Source organism: Myotis nattereri, assembly GCF_964212035.1.
Source record: "Myotis nattereri genome assembly, chromosome: X".
Classification (NCBI taxonomy): domain Eukaryota; kingdom Metazoa; phylum Chordata; class Mammalia; order Chiroptera; family Vespertilionidae; genus Myotis; species Myotis nattereri.
The window spans coordinates 97,358,032-97,378,064 of record NC_138078.1 but is presented as its reverse complement, the minus strand read 5'-3'; the positions used below and the strand labels follow the sequence as shown (position 1 = coordinate 97,378,064).

At 39.4% G+C, this 20,033-nt stretch overlaps 1 protein-coding gene across 2 annotated transcripts in view; it reads left to right on the top strand.

Annotated features, from left to right (window-relative positions):
• Positions 1-743: 743 nt before the first annotated feature.
• The window catches only part of RBM41 (RNA binding motif protein 41), a 76,065-nt gene continuing 56,775 nt past the window's right edge, over positions 744-20,033 (top strand). The window contains exons 1-5 of one of the 2 annotated variants that reach the window (XM_081115351.1): positions 840-873; positions 3,987-4,103; positions 4,679-4,871; positions 5,162-5,366; positions 7,545-7,616. In XM_081115351.1, coding sequence (XP_080971477.1) covers positions 866-873; positions 3,987-4,103; positions 4,679-4,871; positions 5,162-5,366; positions 7,545-7,616 — 595 coding nt within the window. In that variant the 5' untranslated portion in view covers positions 840-865. Of the gene's footprint in view, positions 874-3,986; positions 4,104-4,678; positions 4,872-5,161; positions 5,367-7,544; positions 7,617-20,033 lie in introns of both variants that reach the window. The other variant, XM_081115352.1, reaches the window with a different exon arrangement.

The window sequence follows — 20,033 nt, the reverse complement described above, 5'->3', positions numbered from 1 at the left end:
CAAGTTTATTCATATTTCCTTTTTTACCTAGGGCCCTTTTTCTGATCCAGGATACCACATTGCATTTAATCATCACCATGTCTCTTTTGATTCATTTGGCTGGGACAGTTTCTCAGACTTTTCACGTATTTCATTAACTTGACAGCTTTGAGGATTACAAGTCAGTTGTTTCATAGTCAGTGTACTTTGAAATTTCCATCTTGTGAGATCAAACATCTTTTTTTTCATATACTTAAGAACACTAGTATTTCCATTTCTGGGAACTAAGAGCCCATGCTCTTAACAAATATGCTGTATCCCTTTCTTGATTCACAATAATTAAAACGTTCACGAGCCTGAGTACATATGGATTTCTGATTCTCCAGAAGTACATTTCTTTTAAGCCTCTGTTACAGATAGAGGAGAACCATTAGCGCAAGAGATGTCAAACTTGTGTCTGATCATTGTGGTTACACAGGACGGACCAGAGGCTCCACTGGAAACAGCAGGTAGGCCAGATAATAAGTCCTTGGAAGCCGAAGCGGGCTAGTAAGGACACATTTGAGGGAAATTGGGGGCGCCAGGATTTAGTGATACCGAATGAGAGGGTCAAGAAGTCAAAGATTACTCCTAAGTTTATGAGCTGGATATTTTGGGTGTTGCCTTTAACCTCCAAACAATTTAAGAGAAATATTTGAACAATTTACAACATACCAGTTACTCAATACGTTACGTACTTTCTCTTTCCCTTTCTTTAGCTCTGCGCTACTACAATTCCCAGAGCCCCGCACTCCACCACAATCCCCTCAGAGTTGGCTGCGCAGAATTCTGGGACTTGAAGTCCGAGGCCTGTTTATCCAAGTTAGAGAAAAGGGCCTGTGGAAACATGAAGAGGTAAGGGCTTGTCTGAGCAGGCGGCGAAGGGAACTCTGTTTTACCTTTTAACTTAAAATGGCTTTTATTACTTTGTGTGTGGGGTATGTCACGTTCTCGGGATGCGGTTTCGTGTGAGAGGGAAGACAAAAGGGAGCAGAGGAAACGGGCTAGGCAGGCCTCCTGGGCGAAGTTCAGGAAGGGCTGCCGCCGCTGCCGGTTCCTACAGAAATGACCTTTCAACCCAGGCATCTAAGCCCCGGCGCGGGTCCCCTGGAGCCGGACACATGCTGTGGCTTCTTGCTATTGCAGATGGACCCACCCAGGTGCTAGAGTCTTGGCCGACTAATGCCTCGTGCCAGAGAAACCCAGGCCAGCTCCTCCCAATACCTCCACCCTGTCCTCAGAAAGGGGACCTGGGTAGGCGCCTTTATTTGCAGGGTTTGTGTATTAAAGAAAACGCGGGCATGGAACGTTTTCAAATCTTAAAGTAAGTCATACTTTGGTACTTTATTTCTACAAATTTAGAAGGCAAAACCGATTCAATGTCATAGGAAAAGAAAGGCACTTGGTGCGAGCAGTTCCCCCTACTGGTTCTGCAGGAAATGGCAGCTTTAATTTGGCTGGTCATTGTTGAAAGCCTGAGCTTCCCAATTAATCCACAAGCCTTTTCTAAGGATTCTCAAATTAGTTTTGTATCCACTCTGCAAGTAGAATAATCGCTCTGGAATAGGGCTGTATATTTACAATTCTTACTGATACTATGCTGTCCTGCAACTGTCAGTTTCTGTATCTTTTAAGAAACTGGTTCTGATTTTCCCTGCCTCAAAATGACTTTAAAAAAGTTTCTAGTGATATGTCTCATACATGCAAAATAATGTATATATAAAGTTTAAAGAATAATAATAGACTCATACCCACTACAAGATTTAGACCTGGAACATTACTAGTACCTTAGAAGTCCCCAGTGTCCCTCCCAGATTATTTCTCCTCTCTCCCTCCTCAGGGGACCATTATTCAGAATTTTGTGCTTATCATTCTCTTTCTTTAAAAAAAAATAGTTTTATGACTTAAGATTTTATCCCTAAACAAAATATTGCTTGTTTTATCCATTTTTCAACTTTACATAGATGGACACATTGTATACATTTTTAAGTGACTTGCTTTTTTTACTCAACATTTCTGTTTGAGTATTTAGCTATGGTTTACTCATTTCAAAGCCACTTTAAACTTAGCAAAAACTTTCTGAATTCTAAATAATAAATAAAAATTAGGATACTTAGAAGGGATTTTTAAAACCCTGGGCCTAAGGGTATTTTAACAAATGGGACTTATACCTATTTCCCAAAATAGGTATGTCTTTCTAGAGCGTGAGAATCTTGCTTATAATTATGAGGGATACTTTTCCTAGATCCCAATAATAAAGGACTATTTTATAAGGTATTTTAATATTTATTTTCCTCGTGGAGTTAGCTCAATTTTTTTTTTGTTTTTTTTTGTCTTTTATAATCTGTTGTTGCCTAAAATAATTCTGCTATTTCTTGAGTCCGCAGGCCGATGCTCTATCCACTGAGCCAAACCGGTTCTTCTGCTATTTCTTTATACTCTGATGTTTTAAGTTATTTATGGTTAGTTGGCTCATGTTAGCATTACCTAGATTTCTATACAGTAGTGCCTGGGCCAGTGATGGCAAACCTATGACACGCGTGTCAGAGGTGACACGCGAACTCATTTTTTTGGTTGATTTTTCTTTGTTAAATGGCATTTAAATATATAAAATAAATATCAAAAATATAAATCTTTGTTTAACTATGGTTGCAAATATCAAAAAATTTCTATATGTGACACGGCACCAGAGTTAAGTTAGGGTTTTTCAAAATGCTGACACACAGAGCTCAAAAGGTTCGCCATCACTGGCCTAGGCTATATAATGTTATGATCCCTTTCACATTTGTTTCTGTGCTTTTTCCTTTGGAGATCTCCTTTTCACAGCTCCAGATTCTGACACTACAGATGACTTGATATTTCCATGTTCAGCCTGATACTTACCTGTGCAATATTTCTCCCATATCCCACTTCCCTTTTAGCTAATATCACTTATACTGTCACCTCAGACTCAATATGTCTTTGAATATTCCTGGTGTTTCCATTGTAATAGGTAGTTGACCCAACATGGCTAAAACAATACTGATGTTCCCTTTTCCCAAACTATTTCACCTGGAGCTTCCTCTTTCCTTCATTGGTACCATTGTCCTCTCAGTTTGAAATTTGGAGGTTATCTTTTACTTATCTTTTAGCCTATTTTCAAAAGGCCTCTCTCATCTAACTCTTCAGTTCTGTCCCCTGTTACCACTTCACTTTGGACTTTTGTCCTCTTATCCTTGATAAGTTTTCCAGCTAGTTCTTTCCTACTAATCCATAAGGCATGTTATAACCACATTCTTTTTCCTAAACCATCACTTGTACCATGCCACTTAACTGCCTAATAAATTACTTTCTAATACTTATACATTAAGATCCAGGCCCCTTAATTGGTGTATTTAAGGCCACACAAGATCTGAGTCTAATTACCCCTCCAAGATTATCCCCCAGTTAACCCATACTTGAATGTCAGCTAAATTGAACTTCTTGTTAACCCCCAGAACATCTCATACTTGCTGCCCCTTTTCTTCCTTTCATCATTCCCAGTCCTTTAAATGCCAGTTTAAGAAGTCTTCATTTTACCCTCCTAATTCCCAGTTATTTCTTTCTTCTGTGAACTCCTACTAATTTGGCATATGCTTCTTTGTATTGTCATTCTCCTCTCTCCTCCCTTACTTTCCCCTCCTTGCCAGGCACATGTACACAATACATACATACACACCTATATATTTCCTCTCCCTAAATAAATTGCAAACTCCTTGAGGATAGGGACTATGTTTGAATATCTTTGACTCCATCAGTGCCTTACAATGTTTTGTGTGTAATTAGGTATTTAATAAATGTTTATGGAATGAATATAAAGTGCAAAGGATTGTTAGAGAAGGGTCTTTGAACAAATGGGGTCACCAAAGGTAGATAATATAGGTAAAGAATCTATTTTGAGGTTTCACTATCTCTTCTGCTCTCTGTATGTGTCCCTATATCTACTCCAGGGTAAACAGCTGTGTGAAGAGTGATGATCATGTCCTGGAAGAGTTAGAAACAGAAGGGGAGAGGCAACTGAAAAGCCTCCTTCAGCATCAACTTGACACCTCTGTCTCCATTGAGGAGTAAGTATTGATTTTGCAAACAGGTAAAGTATCATAGACCTTCACCTCCAGGTGACCCCTTTTAAAGCCTGGATGCAACACTCCTCTCCCACCCCCTGTTCCTTGGCAAACTTCTACGTATTAGTCAGGGTTTTGCTTCTATGTCTTTTCCTCTGCAGATCCTCCCATATTCTACTACATATATGCTAAGTATCTTTCCTATGTCTTCCCTTAACATACATAGCACTTACAACCCAATATTATCATTGCCTGTTTACTTGTCTCTCCTTCTACTGTTCTTCCACAAAAGCAGAAACCATTTTTATCTTTTAAACTGTTAAATCCTCAATACCCAGCATAGTGTCTGATGTATAGTAAATACTCAATAATCAAATATTTGATTCAGTCATTTATTAGTCCTGGATGAGGGGACTATTGGTGGAGTTCCATATTGGTAACAGTGGCACTTCAGCCTAGAAATAGGACATGAGAGAGAGATTGCCGATGAGTTTCATTGTGCCTCTTTTAATGGTGAGCCCTATTTCTGTGAATTGTAATTTGAAGATGTTCTTACTCTCTTCATTCTTGGTTTGCAGATGTGTGTCTAAGAAAGAGAGTTTTGCTCCTGGTACTATGTATAAGCCCTTTGGGAAGGAAGCGGCTGGAACTATGACTTTGTCCCAGTTTCAAACATTGCATGAGAAGGACCAGGAAATTGCTGCCCTCAGGGAACTAGGGCTCAATGAAACAGAAATCTTGATCTGGAAGAGCCATGTTTCAGGTGAAAAGGTGAGTGGGGCAATTTTTTTTCTGGAAAGTGCAGAGCAATATCTCTTCATTTGGCACTGAGAACCTTTTTATTTTTAATTCTCACAAAACTAAGCTTTTTGTCTGAATCTTCTTTGATTCCTAGGACAGGGACCTTGGGAAAAGAGAAACTATCCCTTGACTGATTAGCTACCGTATCTATAAATACTCATTCTGGGCCTTGATCATCATTGCTCTTACTTTAAGTATCAGACCATCCCTTTAAGGGTATGTCCTCTATGATATATACCCTCTCATTTCTCTGATTTCAGAGGACGAGACTGAGGGCAACCCCTGAAGCAATACAGCACTGCCTTCAAGATATTGAAGAAAGGATCTCAGAGCGTCAGCGCATCCTTTGCCTGCCACAGAGATTTGCTAAAAGCAAACAGCTGACCCGGCGAGAAATGGAAATAGAAAAATCTTTATTTCAGGGTACTGATCGTCACTCCTTCCTTAAGGCTCTTTACTACCAAGGTATGTGATCACCACTGATGTGTTCTTTCACTAAGAGAGAGAGATTTACCATTAGCGCATTAAATATGAAGAGTTAGCGAAGTGGGTAGGGGAAAGACAAACTTTCACTACTCTTTAGGAATGTGTGAGAGACAAATATGTTCAGAGTTAGTTGCAGTTCAATTGCTATTTGTAGACATGTGAAGAAAATGCTGAGGGAGCACAGAACATAGAGCCTCAAGTCTAGTTGGGGGAGTCAGGAGTTGACATTTCTAAGTCCTGATGGGTTAACAGAGATTTGTCAGGTTAACAAGATGCAGAGGACATTACAGATAATAGGTGAATAGGAACAGGATTGTGAAAGGACCTGGGAACAATGAAAAGGTCAGCGTGGCAGGCAGTATAGGACTTGGCAGGGAATTAATTACAGGAGATGACACTAGAAAGATAGGTGAGGCTAGATTGTAAAAGTTTTTAGACTGAACTATAAATTAGCACAAAATCTATAGAGAAATGGTCTGTGTCTTAACCAGAAAGAATGAGTGTAACAGATAAGTTTTGCTAGGCACTGTGTAAGGTGCACAGAAGTTTAAGAAATGGTTCCCAACATTAAGCCAATTACAGTCTGGTTTGAGAGAAACAGGACATTTTACTAACAATGCTAGATACAGTTGTTAAGTGCTGTAGGAGTTCAGAGGAGGAAAAGGCTACTGTGCATTGGCATGACTAAAGAAGTCCTCTTGCCGAAACTGGTTTGGCTCAGGGGATAGAGCGTCGGCCTGCGGACTGAAGGTCCCGGGCAAGGGCATGTACCTGGGTTGCGGGCACATCCCCGGTGGGAGATGTGCAGGAGACAGCTGATCAATGTTTCTCTGTCATCGATGTTTCTAACTCTCTATCTCTCTCCCTTCCTCTCTGTAAAAAATCAATAAAATATATTAAAAAAAAAAAAGAAGTCCTCTTGGAGGTAAGGTTTAAATGTTCTTTTAATGCTATATTCTTTAGGGTGGAGAGTGGAGAGGGAAAGGCATCACAGCAGATATTGTGAGCACTATGGTGTGTTCGGGGATGTTGTGAGAGACAAGGTAGCTAACATTTTTGACCTTTCTGTGGTAGACAGTATAGACCTATACAGAGTTAGTTATTCAGTTAGTTAGTTTGGATATGGTTAAAGGTTTTTGAACCAGGAGTAACATGAGAAACGCAGTATTTGAAAATGATTAATCTGGTGACCAAGAAATACAGGGTGGGGCAAAAGTAGATTTATATGGAAAATAATACAATACTTAATAAATAATAATACAAGAATAAACTGTTTTACATATTCACAACTGTAAACCTACTTTTGCCCCATCCTGTATGATGAGAGAGAGAAAGAGATGGAAGCAGAGGAAATGATTTAAGAGGTAATACAGTCCTTAGACATGAAGATATGGACTAGAATGATGGCAGTGGAATTAGAAAGAGGTAGATATGATTGTAAGAGACATTACAAAGTAAGAATTGGTAAAACTTGACTGAGGCTGAAGGAGGACAGTCAATAAAGAAGTGTGTGTCAAAGGTAATCCAGGTGTTTCAAGGCTGTGTGACTTAATTGTCAAAATTAAGAAAGCTTTTATGGGGAAATTTTGAGGAAAATAATGAGTTTGATTTTGAACGTGTTGAATTAGTGAGAATGGCAGGTTCATTAAATGCAGATATTGAGGAGGCAGTTAGAAATGCAACAATGAAGCTCAAGAGAGAGGTCAGAACTAGATCTATAGAATTGGGAATCATCTATGCTTAGATCAGAAGTAAAGCCATGAGAATGAATGAATGATTTGTTAGATACCATAGACATGGAAGAGCAGTGGTGAAGGAAGGAAAAAAAAAAACACAAAGGAATAGCCTTTTGTAGAGAGGCATTAATAGGAACTGATTAAGGACATGGGTTCTGGAGGCAGATTCCTGGAGGCAGACTCATGGGAAAATTCTGGTGCCCCACTTAATTCTGGTGCTTTAAGATTTTGGGCAAGTTACCACTCTGTGCTTCAGTTTCTTTGTGAAGTGACAATATTAATAGTAGCTATATAGTAGGATTGTTCAGAAGGTTGAGGCAATACATGTGAATCAGAGCAGTGCCTGGTATTTGGGGGTGGGTGGGTAGTATATGAATCTGTTTTTCCTATCTTTGAAACTCCTTACTTTAAACCTTCACAGCATACCACAAAAAGACAAGTGCAGACAAGTACATGACCTCAATGAAGAGGAAGATAAAATTAGGCACAAAAGGCAAGTTGAGAGTTTTCTTACAGTGTTAGATTTAGGAATGTAACCTAGGGTCCCAGACTTCTAAGTTGAGTGTTTATTTAATTCCTTATCCAGTATATGACAATGTTTATAGGAAATTATCCAGAGGTAGCATATTATTCTGATATAGAATATTAAAGAGAGGAGCTAGAAGAAGTTGTAAAGCTTTTACATTTAGTGTTGTTGAGTTTTTTTCTCTATACCTTTAAGCTATTGTACCAGACATAAAACAACCTTAATAATTTTTACATCTTATTTCACAAGTAATTCTGAATATTTTTATTATTCAGTAAAATATAAATATTGATGATGATGATGATGATGATGATGATATAATAGCTAATATTTTCTTTTATTTTTTAAATGAACTTACAATGATTTTGGGGGGTGGACAATTCTGTGAATTGTAAAACATGTAAATCATGTAGATTCATGTAATCACCACCACAGTCAGGATAAAGAACAGCTCCATCACCCTAAAACTTCTTCATACTGTCCATTGGTAGTCACCCCCAACTCCACCCATAATCTCTGGCAATCACTGATCTGTTTTCCATCACTGTAGTTTTGTCTTTTATAGAATGTCATACAAATGGAATCACAAGATATGTAATCTTTTGAGAGTAGCTTCTTTCATTCAGTGTAATGCCTTTGAAATTCATGCAAGTTGTGTGTATCAGTAGTTCATTCATTTTGCTGAGTAGTGTTCCATTGTATGGATGTTCCAAAGTTTGTTTATTCATTCACCCATTGAAGTATATTTGAGCTGTTTTCAGGTTATGGTGATTATGAATAATACTGATGTGAACATTCTTGTACAGGTTTTTGTGTGAACATAAAATTTTTATTTCTCCAAGGTAAAATATCTAGGAGTGGGATTACTGGGTCATATGGTAAGTGCTTGTTTAACTTTATAAGAACCTGCCAAACCATTTTCCAGAGTGGCTGAATCATTTTGCATTCCCACCAGCAATGTATGAGAGTTCCAGTTGCTCTGCATCTTTGTCAGCATTTGGTATTGTTGGTACTTATTTTATTCTATTAGCTGTGAAGTGGTATCTCATTGTAGTTTTAATTTGCATTTCCTTGGTGGCTAATGATGTTGAACATCTTTTCATATGCTTATTTGCCATCCTTATATCCTGTTTGCTGATGTGTCTGTTCACATCTTTGGCTGTTTTTAATTTGGTTATTTATTTTCTTCCTGATGACTTGTGAGAGTTCCTTATATATTTTAAACACGATTCTTTGTTGGATATCTGATTTGCAAATATTTTATCCCAATATGTAGTATGTCTTTTCATTCTTTTAACACTATCTTCCGTAGAACAAAATTTTTATTATGGTAAAATATACCTTACTAAAATGGACTGTTTTAACCATTTTTTTAAGTGTTCAGTTCTGTGGCATTAAGTATATTCACATTGTTGTGCAACCATCACCACTGTCCATCTACACAACTTTTTCATCTTCTCAAACTGAAACTGTGTACCCATTCAACACTAACTCCCCTTTCTCCCCTCTCCTCAGCCCCTGGCAACCACTGTTCTTTCTGTCTCTATGAATTGACTACACTAGGTACCTCATGTAAGTGGGATTATACAGTATTTGTCCTTTTTTCACTTTGCATAATGTCTTCAAGGTTATTCATGTTGTAGCATATATCAGAATTTCTTTTTTTAAGGCTGAATAATAATCCATTGTAGGGATACACCATGTTTTTTTAGTCCATTCATCTGTCAATAGACACTTATTGTGCTTCTACCTTTTGACTATTGTGAATAATGCTGCTATGAACCTGGATGTATAAGTATCTGTTGAAGTCACTGCTCTCCATTCTTTTGAGTAAATACCCAGAAGTAGAATTGCTGGATCATATGGTAATTCTATGTTTATTTAATCTTTTGAGTAATCACCACTGGTTTCCATAGAGGCTATATCATTTTGCCTTCCCACCAGCAATGTACAAGGATTCCAGTTTCTCTATACCCTCGCCAACACTTACTTTCTTTTATTTTTTTAGACTAGCCATCCTAATGTGTGTGAAGTGGTATTTCCTTATAGTTTTTTAAAAATATAGTTTTATTGATTTCAGAGAGGAAAGGAGAGGGAGAGAAAGATAGAAATATTAATGATGAGAGAGAATCATTGATTGGCTGCCTCCTGCACACCACCCACCAGGGATCAAGCCCACAACCCAGGCATGTGCCCTGACCAAAAATCGAACTGTGACCTCCTGGTTCATAGGTTGATGCTCAACCATTGAGTCACACCAGCTGGGTTCCTTACAGTTTTGTTTTTCATTTCCCTGATGACTATGATGTTGGTCATCTTTTCATGTGCTTTTTGGACATTTGTATATCTTTGGAGAAATGTCTAAGTCCTTTGCTATTTTTTAAATAGGTTGTTTGTTTATTTGTTGTTGAGTTGTAGGAGTTCTTTATATATTCTGGACATTGATCCTTTATCAGATTTATGATTTGCCTATATTTTCTCCAATTCCTTGGGTTGCCTTCTCTCTCTGTTGATAGTGTCCTCTGATGCACAAAAGTTTTTTTTATGAAGTCCAGTTTCTCAATATTTTCTTTTGTTACTTGTGTTTTCGCTGTCATATCCAGTAAATCACTGCCAAATCTAATATCATAAAGCGTTTCTCCTGTATTATCTTCTGAGAGTTTTATATTTTTAGCTCTTACATTTAGGTCTTTAGTTCATTTTGAGTTACTTTTTGTGTATGGTATAAGATAAAAGGTCCAACTTCATTTTTGAAATGTTGGTATTTAGTTTTTCCAGTACTACTTGTTGAAGACTGTTCTTCCCCATTAAATGGACTTAGCACCATCTCTGAGAATCATTTGACCATTAATATGAGAGGTTCTCCATTGTATTCCATTGGTTTATATTTCTGTCTTTAAAGCAGTGCCACACTGTTTTAATTACTATAGATTTGAAATCAATAATTTTGTTCTTATTAAAAATTGTTTTCACTATTTGTGGCCCCTTGAAATACCATATGAATTTTAGGATAGCTTTTCCTATTTCTGCAAAAATTGTCATTGGGATTTTGGTAGAGATTATATTGAACCTATAGATCACTTTGGGTAATATTGACATCTTAACAATATTAGGTGTTCAATCCATGAACATGGGATGTCTTTACATTTGTTTGTGTCTTTAATTTCTCTCAGCAACATTCTGTAGTTTTCAGTGTACAACTTTTTTGCTTCAGCAAATGTTTTAAATTTTGAGATAATACAGTTTGTCAGATTTTTTTCTCTCATGGATCATGGTTTATTTTTCACATGCCTAAGAACTCTTTCTAATACCAGATTATGAAAAATATTTTTCCTTTGTTTTCTTCTAACAGTTTTATAGTTGTATATTTTACATTTAGATCTATGATTCATTTTGACTTTGTATAAGATGTGAGGGTTAGGTTGAGCTTTACTTTTTTGCCTATGTATGTCCAATTGTTCTAGCGCTAATTGTTGAAAAGAGTATTCTTTTTCCATTTACTTGCCTTTGCATTTTTACCAGAAATCTGGCTATATATGTTAGTATTAATAATGAACATCATAATTAATGGTGGAAAATTGAAAAAAATGCCCCCAATATCAGGAATAAGGCAAGAATGTCCACTCTCACCACTTCCATTCATAGTGGAATGCAATTAGAAACCAATAATAGAAGGACATTGCCCTGGCCGCTAAGGCTCAGTTAGGTGAAGCATTACCCTGTACACCAAAAGATTGCGGGTTTGATTCCCGGTCAGGGCACATACCTAGGATGCAGGTTTGATCCCTGGTTGCGATGCATACAGGAAGCAACCAATCAGTGTTTCTCCCTCTCCTTCTCTCTCTCCCTTCCTCTCCCTCTAAAATCAATAATAAAAAATAATAATAGAAGGAAATTAAGAAATCCAAAAATATGCGGCAATTAAAGAACACTACTGAATAACCAGTTGATCAATAAAGTCCCAAAGGGCATTAGAAAATACTTTGAAATGAGTAAAAACAAACATAACATATCATAACTTATGAAATGCAGTAAAAGCAGTATTTTAAGGGGATATTTAAAAGGTGAAAATGCCCATATTAGTAAAAAAGAAAGATCTCAAATTACTAACCAAAACTTCTATTCTAAGAAGCTATAAAAATTTGGCCAAACCCATAAAAATGTACAACACCAAGAGTGAACCATAATGCAAATTATAGGCTGGGTAAATTATGATGTGCCAGTGTAAGTTCATTATTTGTAACAAATATACCACTCTAATGGGAGATATTGATAATAGGTGAGGCTATGCATGTGTAGGGACAGGGGACTGTGGGGAATTTCTGTACTTTCCCTTCAATTTTGCTGCTAACCAATAACTTCTCTAAGAAAATAAAGTCTTAATAAAATAAAAAATAAACCACAAAAAGAAGAGCAAACTAAACTCATATCAAACTAAAGGAAAGAAATAATAAAGTTTAGAGGCAAAATAAATGAAATAGAGAATTGAAAAAATAGAGAAAACCAACAAACCAAAAGTTGTGTGTTGTTTTTTTTTTTGGAAAGAGCAACAAAATTCACATTTCTTAAGCTAAACTTACTGAGGAAAAACTAGAGAATACTCAAAATTCTTTTACCCTGCTCTCTTTGATTCTTTTTTTCATTGAATGGCTTTCTCCATCATTTTACTTTCAACCTTTTAAAAAATTCTAAATTGTAGACAGCAAATAGTTAGATTATGTTTCTTTTTTGGATTATGTTTCCTAGGTAGGATATTGTTCAGTTGAGTAGAGTGTTTACTTCATTTATATTTAACTAGAGGCCCGTTGCACAAAGAGATTCGTGCAGTAGGCCTTCCCTCCCCTGGCTGCTGGCACCGGTTTTCCTCCGGCACCTGGGACCCAGGCCTTTGGTCTGGCCGCAGCAGAGAAGCCAAGCCTCTTCAGTCTTCAGTCTCCAGTCTTCAGTTTTCGCTCTGTGCCTGAGTATGCAAATTAACCACCATCTTTGTTGGGTTAATTTGCATAGTCACTCTGATTGGCTGGGTAGCGTAGTAGAGTGACACCAATTTGCATGTTTCTCTTTTATTAGTGTAGATTAGGGGTCTGGTGCACAAAGATGGGAGTGGGTCCCTCAACCTGACCTGCACCCTCTCCAATCTGAGAGCCCTAAGGGGAGCCCTCTCCAATCTGGAAGTTTCTGTCTTTGCAATCATATGAGCGAATTGTCTGAGATCCCCAACCCAGTTTGGTTTGTTGGTCACAGAATAATAGAGGCATTTTTGTTTTCTTTGCTTCATTGGTGGAGATTTCCTGGAAGTTTTAGGATATCTTCCCTTTAATTTTTCCTAGACGCTCTGATTTTACTTATGTCTCTCACCTTTGCTTTCCCTCCATCCCCCACCGCAACAGTAACTTGCTCTGGGCTCACTTTGCTCTAGAGCAGTGGTTCTCAACCTTCCTAATGCCGCAACCCTTTAATACAGTTCCTCATGTTGTGGTGACCCCCAACCATAAAATTATTTTTGTTGCTACTTCATAACTGTAATTTTGCTACTGTTATGAGTCATAATGTAAATATCTGATATGCAGAATGTATTTAGGCGACCCCTGTGAAAGGGTCATTCAATCCCCAAACGGGTCACGACCCACAGGTTGAGAACTGCTGCTCTCATGTCTAGGAGATCCGTCTGCCACCAGAACTACGATTCTCAGCATTCTTGGTGCTCCCTGCGCTCTGGGCTACCGCTTCTAGTCCTGGGGCTGCCACCAGAACCACTATTTCCAGAATTCCTGGTGCTCCCCATGCTCTTGGTTTTCCCTTCCTGTTCTGTCTCCATCCCACGGCCTCCCACTCTGTCAAGTCCTCCAAGCTGCCAGCTCTCCCTCTCTGCTCTCTGTCTGGAGGCTTGGGGAGTCAAGTTCCCCAAGCTGCTTTACTCTCTGTCAGCTCTCCCACTCTGCTCTCCACCCGACGCCTGTTTATGAAAATTAACCCACCATCTTTGTTGGGTTAATTTGCATACTCACTCCTGGTTGGCTGTTGAACGTAGTGGAGGGATGGTTCATTTACATGTTTCTCTCTTATTTTATAGGATGTATTGGAATCCTATCTAATAAAAGAGAAACATGGTAATTGGCGTACGACCGCTACCCTTCCCATTGGCTAATCAGGGCAATATGCAAATTAACTGCCAGCCAAGATGGCGGCCGGCAGCCAGGCAGCTTGAAACTAACATGAGGCTTGCTTGCTTCAGTGACGGAGCACTCCAACGTTCCCCGCCTGCCGCTGCAGGCCTCTGGGCTGCAACTCTAAGCAACTATGTAACAAATATAGAAGCTAAACAAAACCCCAGAAACCTGCTTTAGTCTGCCGGCTTCAGCCAGCAGGATCACAACATTGTAAGCAAAGGCCAGAAACCTGCTTTCAGCAACGGAGGCCTAAGAGCAGGAGGCAAGCCTCAAAGCTAAAGCTGGCCCAGAATTAAAAAAAAAGAAAAGAAAAAAAGGAGCGGTTGGGAACTTCAGTCACCCCCTGCCTGAAAACAGCCCCCAGCCCCTCACCCAGCCTGGCCAGGCACCCCAGTGGGGACCCCCACCCTGAAGGGTGTGTGACCAGCTGCAAACAGCCATCATCCCCTCACCCAGGCTGGCCAGGCACCCCAGTGGGGACCCCCTCCCTGATCAGGACACCCTTCAGGGCAAACCAGCCGGCCCCCACCCATGCACCAGGCCTCTACCCTATATAGTAAAAGGGTAATACGCCTCCCAGCACCGGGATCAGTAGAGCCGCGAGGCCTCCCGGCACTGGGATCAGTGTGACAGGGGGCAGCGCCCAAACCCCCTGATCGCCCTGCGGCTCTGTGTGTGATGGGGCGGGGCCACAACCTCCCTATCCACCCTGCTCTGTTCGTGACAGGGGAAGGCTCCCCAACCCCCTGATCAGCCCTGCTCTGTGCCTGATAGGGGGGAGCTCCCCAACCCCCTGATCGCCCTGCGGCTCTGTGTGTGACAGGGTCCGGCGCCCCAACCCCACCCCCCCCCCCCCACGGGCACTGCTCTGTGTGTGATGGGGTAGAGCCATAACCTCCCCATCGGCCCTGCCCTGAGTGTGACAGGGTGCGGCGCCCCAACTCCCCTATCGGCCCTACTCTGTCTGTGACAGGGGGGAGCTCCCCAACCCCCTGATGGGCCCTGCTCTGTGCGTGACAGGGGGGAGCTCCCCAACCCCCTGATGGGCCCTGCTCTGTGCGTGACAGGGTACGGAGCCCCAACCCCCTTGATGGGCCCTGCTCTGTGAGTGACAGGGGGCAGCACCCCAACCCCCTGATTGGCCCTGCTCTGTGCGTGACGGGGTGGCGCCGCAACCTGCCCATCAACCCTGCCTTGAGTGTGACAGGGGGCGGTGCCCCAACCCCCCAATCAGCCCTGCTCTGAGCGTGTCTGAGGGTGGCATTGCAACCTCCCGATCCGCCCTGCTCTGTGCATGACAAGGGAAGGCGCCTCAACTCCCCAATCGGCCCTGCTCTGAGCCTGACCAGGGGCTGCACCTAGGGATTGGGCCTGCCCTCTGCCACCCGGGAGCAGGCCTAAGCCAGCAGGTCGTTATCTCCCGAGGGGTCCCAGACTGCGAGAGGGCACAGGCCGGGCTGAGGAACCCCCCCCCCCTTCCCCCCCGAGTGCACAAATTTTTGTGCACCGGGCCTCTAGTTAGTTTATAAAGTAGGCTTTACAAAATCTGCCATTTTGCTATTTGTGTTTTTGTCTGTCTTGTATTTTTGTTTTGTTCCTCTCTTACTCCATTTATTCCTTAATGTTAAATAGATATTCTTTGTATACCATTTTGATTAAGTTGCTGCTTCTTTTACTATTTTAAAAGTTAACCTCTTAGTAGTTGCCCTGAGGATTATAATTAACATCTCAGCTTAAACAAATTAGTTTTCATTACTACAAACAATTTCAATAATATTCAAAAACTTTGTTTTTGTTTAGATCTGTTCTCTTCTTCCTTCCCTGTGCTATTATTCTCATACAAATTGCATCTTTATATATTTTAAGCTCATCAACATTTTTTTAATTATTGCTTTATGCTGTTATCTTATAAATCAGATAGGACAAGAAAAATAGTCACAAAGACAAAAACATTTAGTCCTAGCTGGTTTGGCTCAATGGATAGAGCGTCAGCCTGTGTTCAGTTCCAGTCAAGTGCACATTCCCAGGTTTTGGGCTTGATCCCCAGTAGGAGGCATGCAGGAGGCAGCCAATCAATGATTCTCTCTCATTGATTTTTCTATATCCCTCTCCCTTCCTCTCTGAAATCAATGAAAAAATAAAACATTTATACTGCCTTTTATGTTTACTTATGTAGTCAACTTTATTTTTACTTGTTTTTGAGTTTCAAAGACATATTTCTTTTTTTAATTAAATCTTTATTGTTGAAAGTATTACATATGTCCCTCTTTTCCCCCCCATAGACCCCTTCTAGTTCACCCCATCCCCTACCCCAGGCCTTTACCACCCTATTATCTGTGTAGATGGGTTATGCATATATGCATATAAGTTTTTTGGTTGATCTCTTCCCAAATACCCACCCACCCCCACCTTTGCTCTCAGATTCCACAGTCTGTTCCATGCTTCTGTATCTCTAGATCTGTTTTGTTCCTTGGTTTATTTTGTTCAGTAGATTCCACATATGAGTGAGACCATGTGGTAATTGTCTTTCTGGCTTTTTTCGCTTAGCATAATACTCTCCAGGTCCCTCCATGCTGTCTCAAAGGGTAAGAAATGCTTCTTTTTCACTGCTACATAGTATTCCATAGTGTAAATGTATCACACCTATTTTATCCACTCATCTACTGATGGGCATTTTGGCTGTTTCCAGATCTTTGCTATTATAAATTGTGCTGCTATGAACATAGGGGTGCATACTTTCTTTCTGATTGGTGTTTTGGGTCTCTTTATTCCTAGAAGTGGGATCACTGGATCAAATGGCAGATCCATATTTAATTTTTTTAAATATATTTTTATTGTCTTTTTACAGAGAGGAAGGGAGAGGGACAGAGAGTTAGAAACATCAATGAGAGAGAAACATTGATCAGCTGCCTCCTGCACGCCCCCTACTGGGGATCAAGCCTGCAACCAAGGTACATGCCCTCCACCTGAATAGAACCTGGGACCTTTCAGTCCATGACCTGACGCTTTGTCCACTGAGCCAATCCGGTCAGGTCCCATATTTAATTTTTTGAGGAAACTCCATACTATTTTCCATAATGCATGCACCAGTCTGCATTCCCACCATCAGTTAACTAAGGTTCCCTTATCTCCACATCCTCACCAGCACTTGTCATTTGTTGATTTGTTGATAGTAGCTATTCTGACAAGTGTGAGGTGATACCTCATTGTCGTTTTAATTTGAATTTCTCGGGTGATCAGTGACTTTCAGCATTTCTTCATATGTCTCTTGGCCACCTGTATGTCTGCTTTGGAGAAGTGTCTGTTGAGGTCAGTGTTTCTCAACCTTCCTAATGCTGCAACCCTTTAATGCAGTTCCTCATGTTGTGGTGACCCCCCCAACCATAAAATTATTTCCGTTGCTACTACATAACTATAATTTTGCTACTGTTATGAATCATAATGTAAATATCTGATATGCAGGGTGTATTTTCATTGTTACAAATTGAACAAAATTAAAGCATAGTGATTAATCACAAAAACAATATGTAATTATGTATGTGTTTTCTGATGGTCTTAGGCGACCCCTGTGAAAGGATCATTCTACCCCCCAAAGGGGTCGCCACCCACAGGTTAAGAACCACTGATTTAGGTCCTTTACCCATTCCATTTTTTAATTGGATTATTTGTCTTTTTGTTAAGGTGTATGAGTTCCCTATATATATTGCGAATTAACCCCTTATCAGGTGAATCATTGGAAAATATGTTCTTCTTTTTCATTTTGTTGATGGTTTCTTTGGCTGTGCAGAAAATTTTTATGTTGATGTAGTTGCATTTGTTTATTTTCTCCTTACTTTCCTTTGCCATAGGAGATATATCCACAAACATATTGTTGTGAGAGATGTCTGAGATTTTTCTGCCTGTGGTTTCTTCCAGGATTTTTATGGTTTCGCGACATGTTTAAGTCCTTTGCATATTTTGAGTTTATTATTGTGTATGGTGTAAGTTGGTGGTCTAGTTTCATTTTTTTTGCATGTATCTGTCTAATTTTCCCAACACCATTTATAGAAGAGACTGTCTTTACTCCATTGTATGTTCTTGCCTCCTTTGTCAAATATTGAGTGTAATGGTTTGGGTTTATTTCTGGGGTTTCTGTTCTGTTCCATTAATCTATATGCCTGTTCTTGTGCCAGTACCAGCCTGTTTTGATTACAATAGCTTTGTACTATACCTTGATATCTGGTTTTGTGATCCCCCCAAGTTTCTTCTTCTTTCTCAAGATTTCTGTAGCTATTTAGGGTCTTTATTGGTTCCATATAAGTTTTTGGAGTATTGTTCTAGATCTGAGAAATATGCTGGTCATGTTTCAATAGGAATTGCTTTGAATTTGTAGATTGCTTTGGGTAGTATGGGCCTTTTAATGATGTAAATTCTACCAATCCATGAACATGGTATATTCTTCTACTTGTTTATATCTTCCTTTATCTCTATTTTCAATACCCTGTAATTTTCCCGGTACAAGGCTTTTATATCCTTGGTTAAGTTTTATTCCTGGGTATCTTAATTTTTTGTTGCAATGGTAAATGGGATTGTTTAGTTTCTCTTTCTGAGAAATCATTATTGGTACATAAAAATGCCATTGATTGCCCTGGCCGGTTTGGCTCACTGGATAGAGCGTCGTCCTGTGGCCTGAAGAGTCCTAGGTTCAATTCCGTTCAAGGGCATGTACCTTGGTTGCGGGCATGTCCCCAGTAGGGGGTGTGCAGGAGGCAGCTGATCGATGCTTCTCTCTCATTGATGTTTCTGACTCTCTACCCCTCTTCCTTCTTCTCTGAAAAATCAGTGAAATATATATTTTTTAAAAATGCCATTGATTTCTGAGTGTTAATTTTGTATCCTGCTACATGGCTGAATTCCTTTATTAACTGTAGTAGTTTTTGGTGGAATCTTTAGGGTTTTCTTTGTACAGCATCATGTCATTTGCAAATAATGACAGTTAAACTTCCTCCTTTCCAATTTGGATGGCTTCTATTACTTCTTGTCTTATTACTGTGGGTAGGACTTCCAGTACTACATTTAATGACAATGGTGAAAACAGACATCCTGTTTTGTTCTGTTCTTAAGGGAAATGGTTTTAATTTTGCACATTGAGTATGATGTCAGCTGTAGTTTTGTTATATATGGCCTTTATTATGTTGAGATATGACCCCTCTATTCCAATTTGCTGAGAGTTTTTATGAAAAATAGGTGTTGGATTTTTTTCTAAACATGCTTTTTCTGCACAAATTGATATTATCACATGATTTTTGTCTTTCAATTTGTTTACATGATGTAAACGTGATGCAGTTATTGATTTGTGAATATTTTACCAGCCTTGAACCTCTGGAATAAATCCTGTTTAGTCATGGTGTATAATCTTTTTAATATATTGCTGGATCTGATTTGCTAATATTTTTTGAGGATTTTAGCATCTGTGTTCATCAGGGATATTGGCCTGTAGTTCTCTCTTTTTGTAGTCTCTCTCTCTGGTTTTGGAATTAGGATAATGCTGGCCTCATAAAAAGGGGTTAGAGACCCCCCGCCCGTGAATTCGTTTGGACCAGAGTTTTTGTTTGCTGGAAGGTTTTTTTTATTATTAAGCTTCTATTTCATCAGTGCTTATTGGCCTATTCAGGTTTTCTTATTCTTCCTGATTCAGTTTTAGAATATTGCATTTTTTTTTTTAGGAATTTGTCCATTTGTCCATTTCATCCATATTGGCATGCAGTTGTTTATAGTATTGTCTTATATTCCTTTGTATTTCTGTGGTGTCAGTTGTTACTTCACCTCTTTTGTTTCTGATTTTGCTTATTTGGGTCCTCTCTCTTTGTTTCTTGATGAGTCTGTCCTATGGTTTATCTTTTCAAAGAACCAGCTCTTGGTTTCATTGATTTTTTAAATATATTTTTAGCCTCTATGTCATTTATTTCTGCTCTAATCTTTAGTTCCTTCCTACCTATTTTGGGCTTTTCTTGTTGTTCTCTTTCTAATTCTTTAAGTTGTATGGTTATATAGTTTATTATTAATTTTTCTTGTTTCTTGAAGTGGGCCTGTGGTGCTATAAACATCCCTCTCAGGACTGCTTTCCCTGCGTCCCATAGATTTTGAGTTGCTGTGTGTTCATTTTTATTTGTTTCTAGGAAGGTTTTGCTTTCTTTCTTGATCTCATTAGTACCCATTCATTGTTTAATAACAT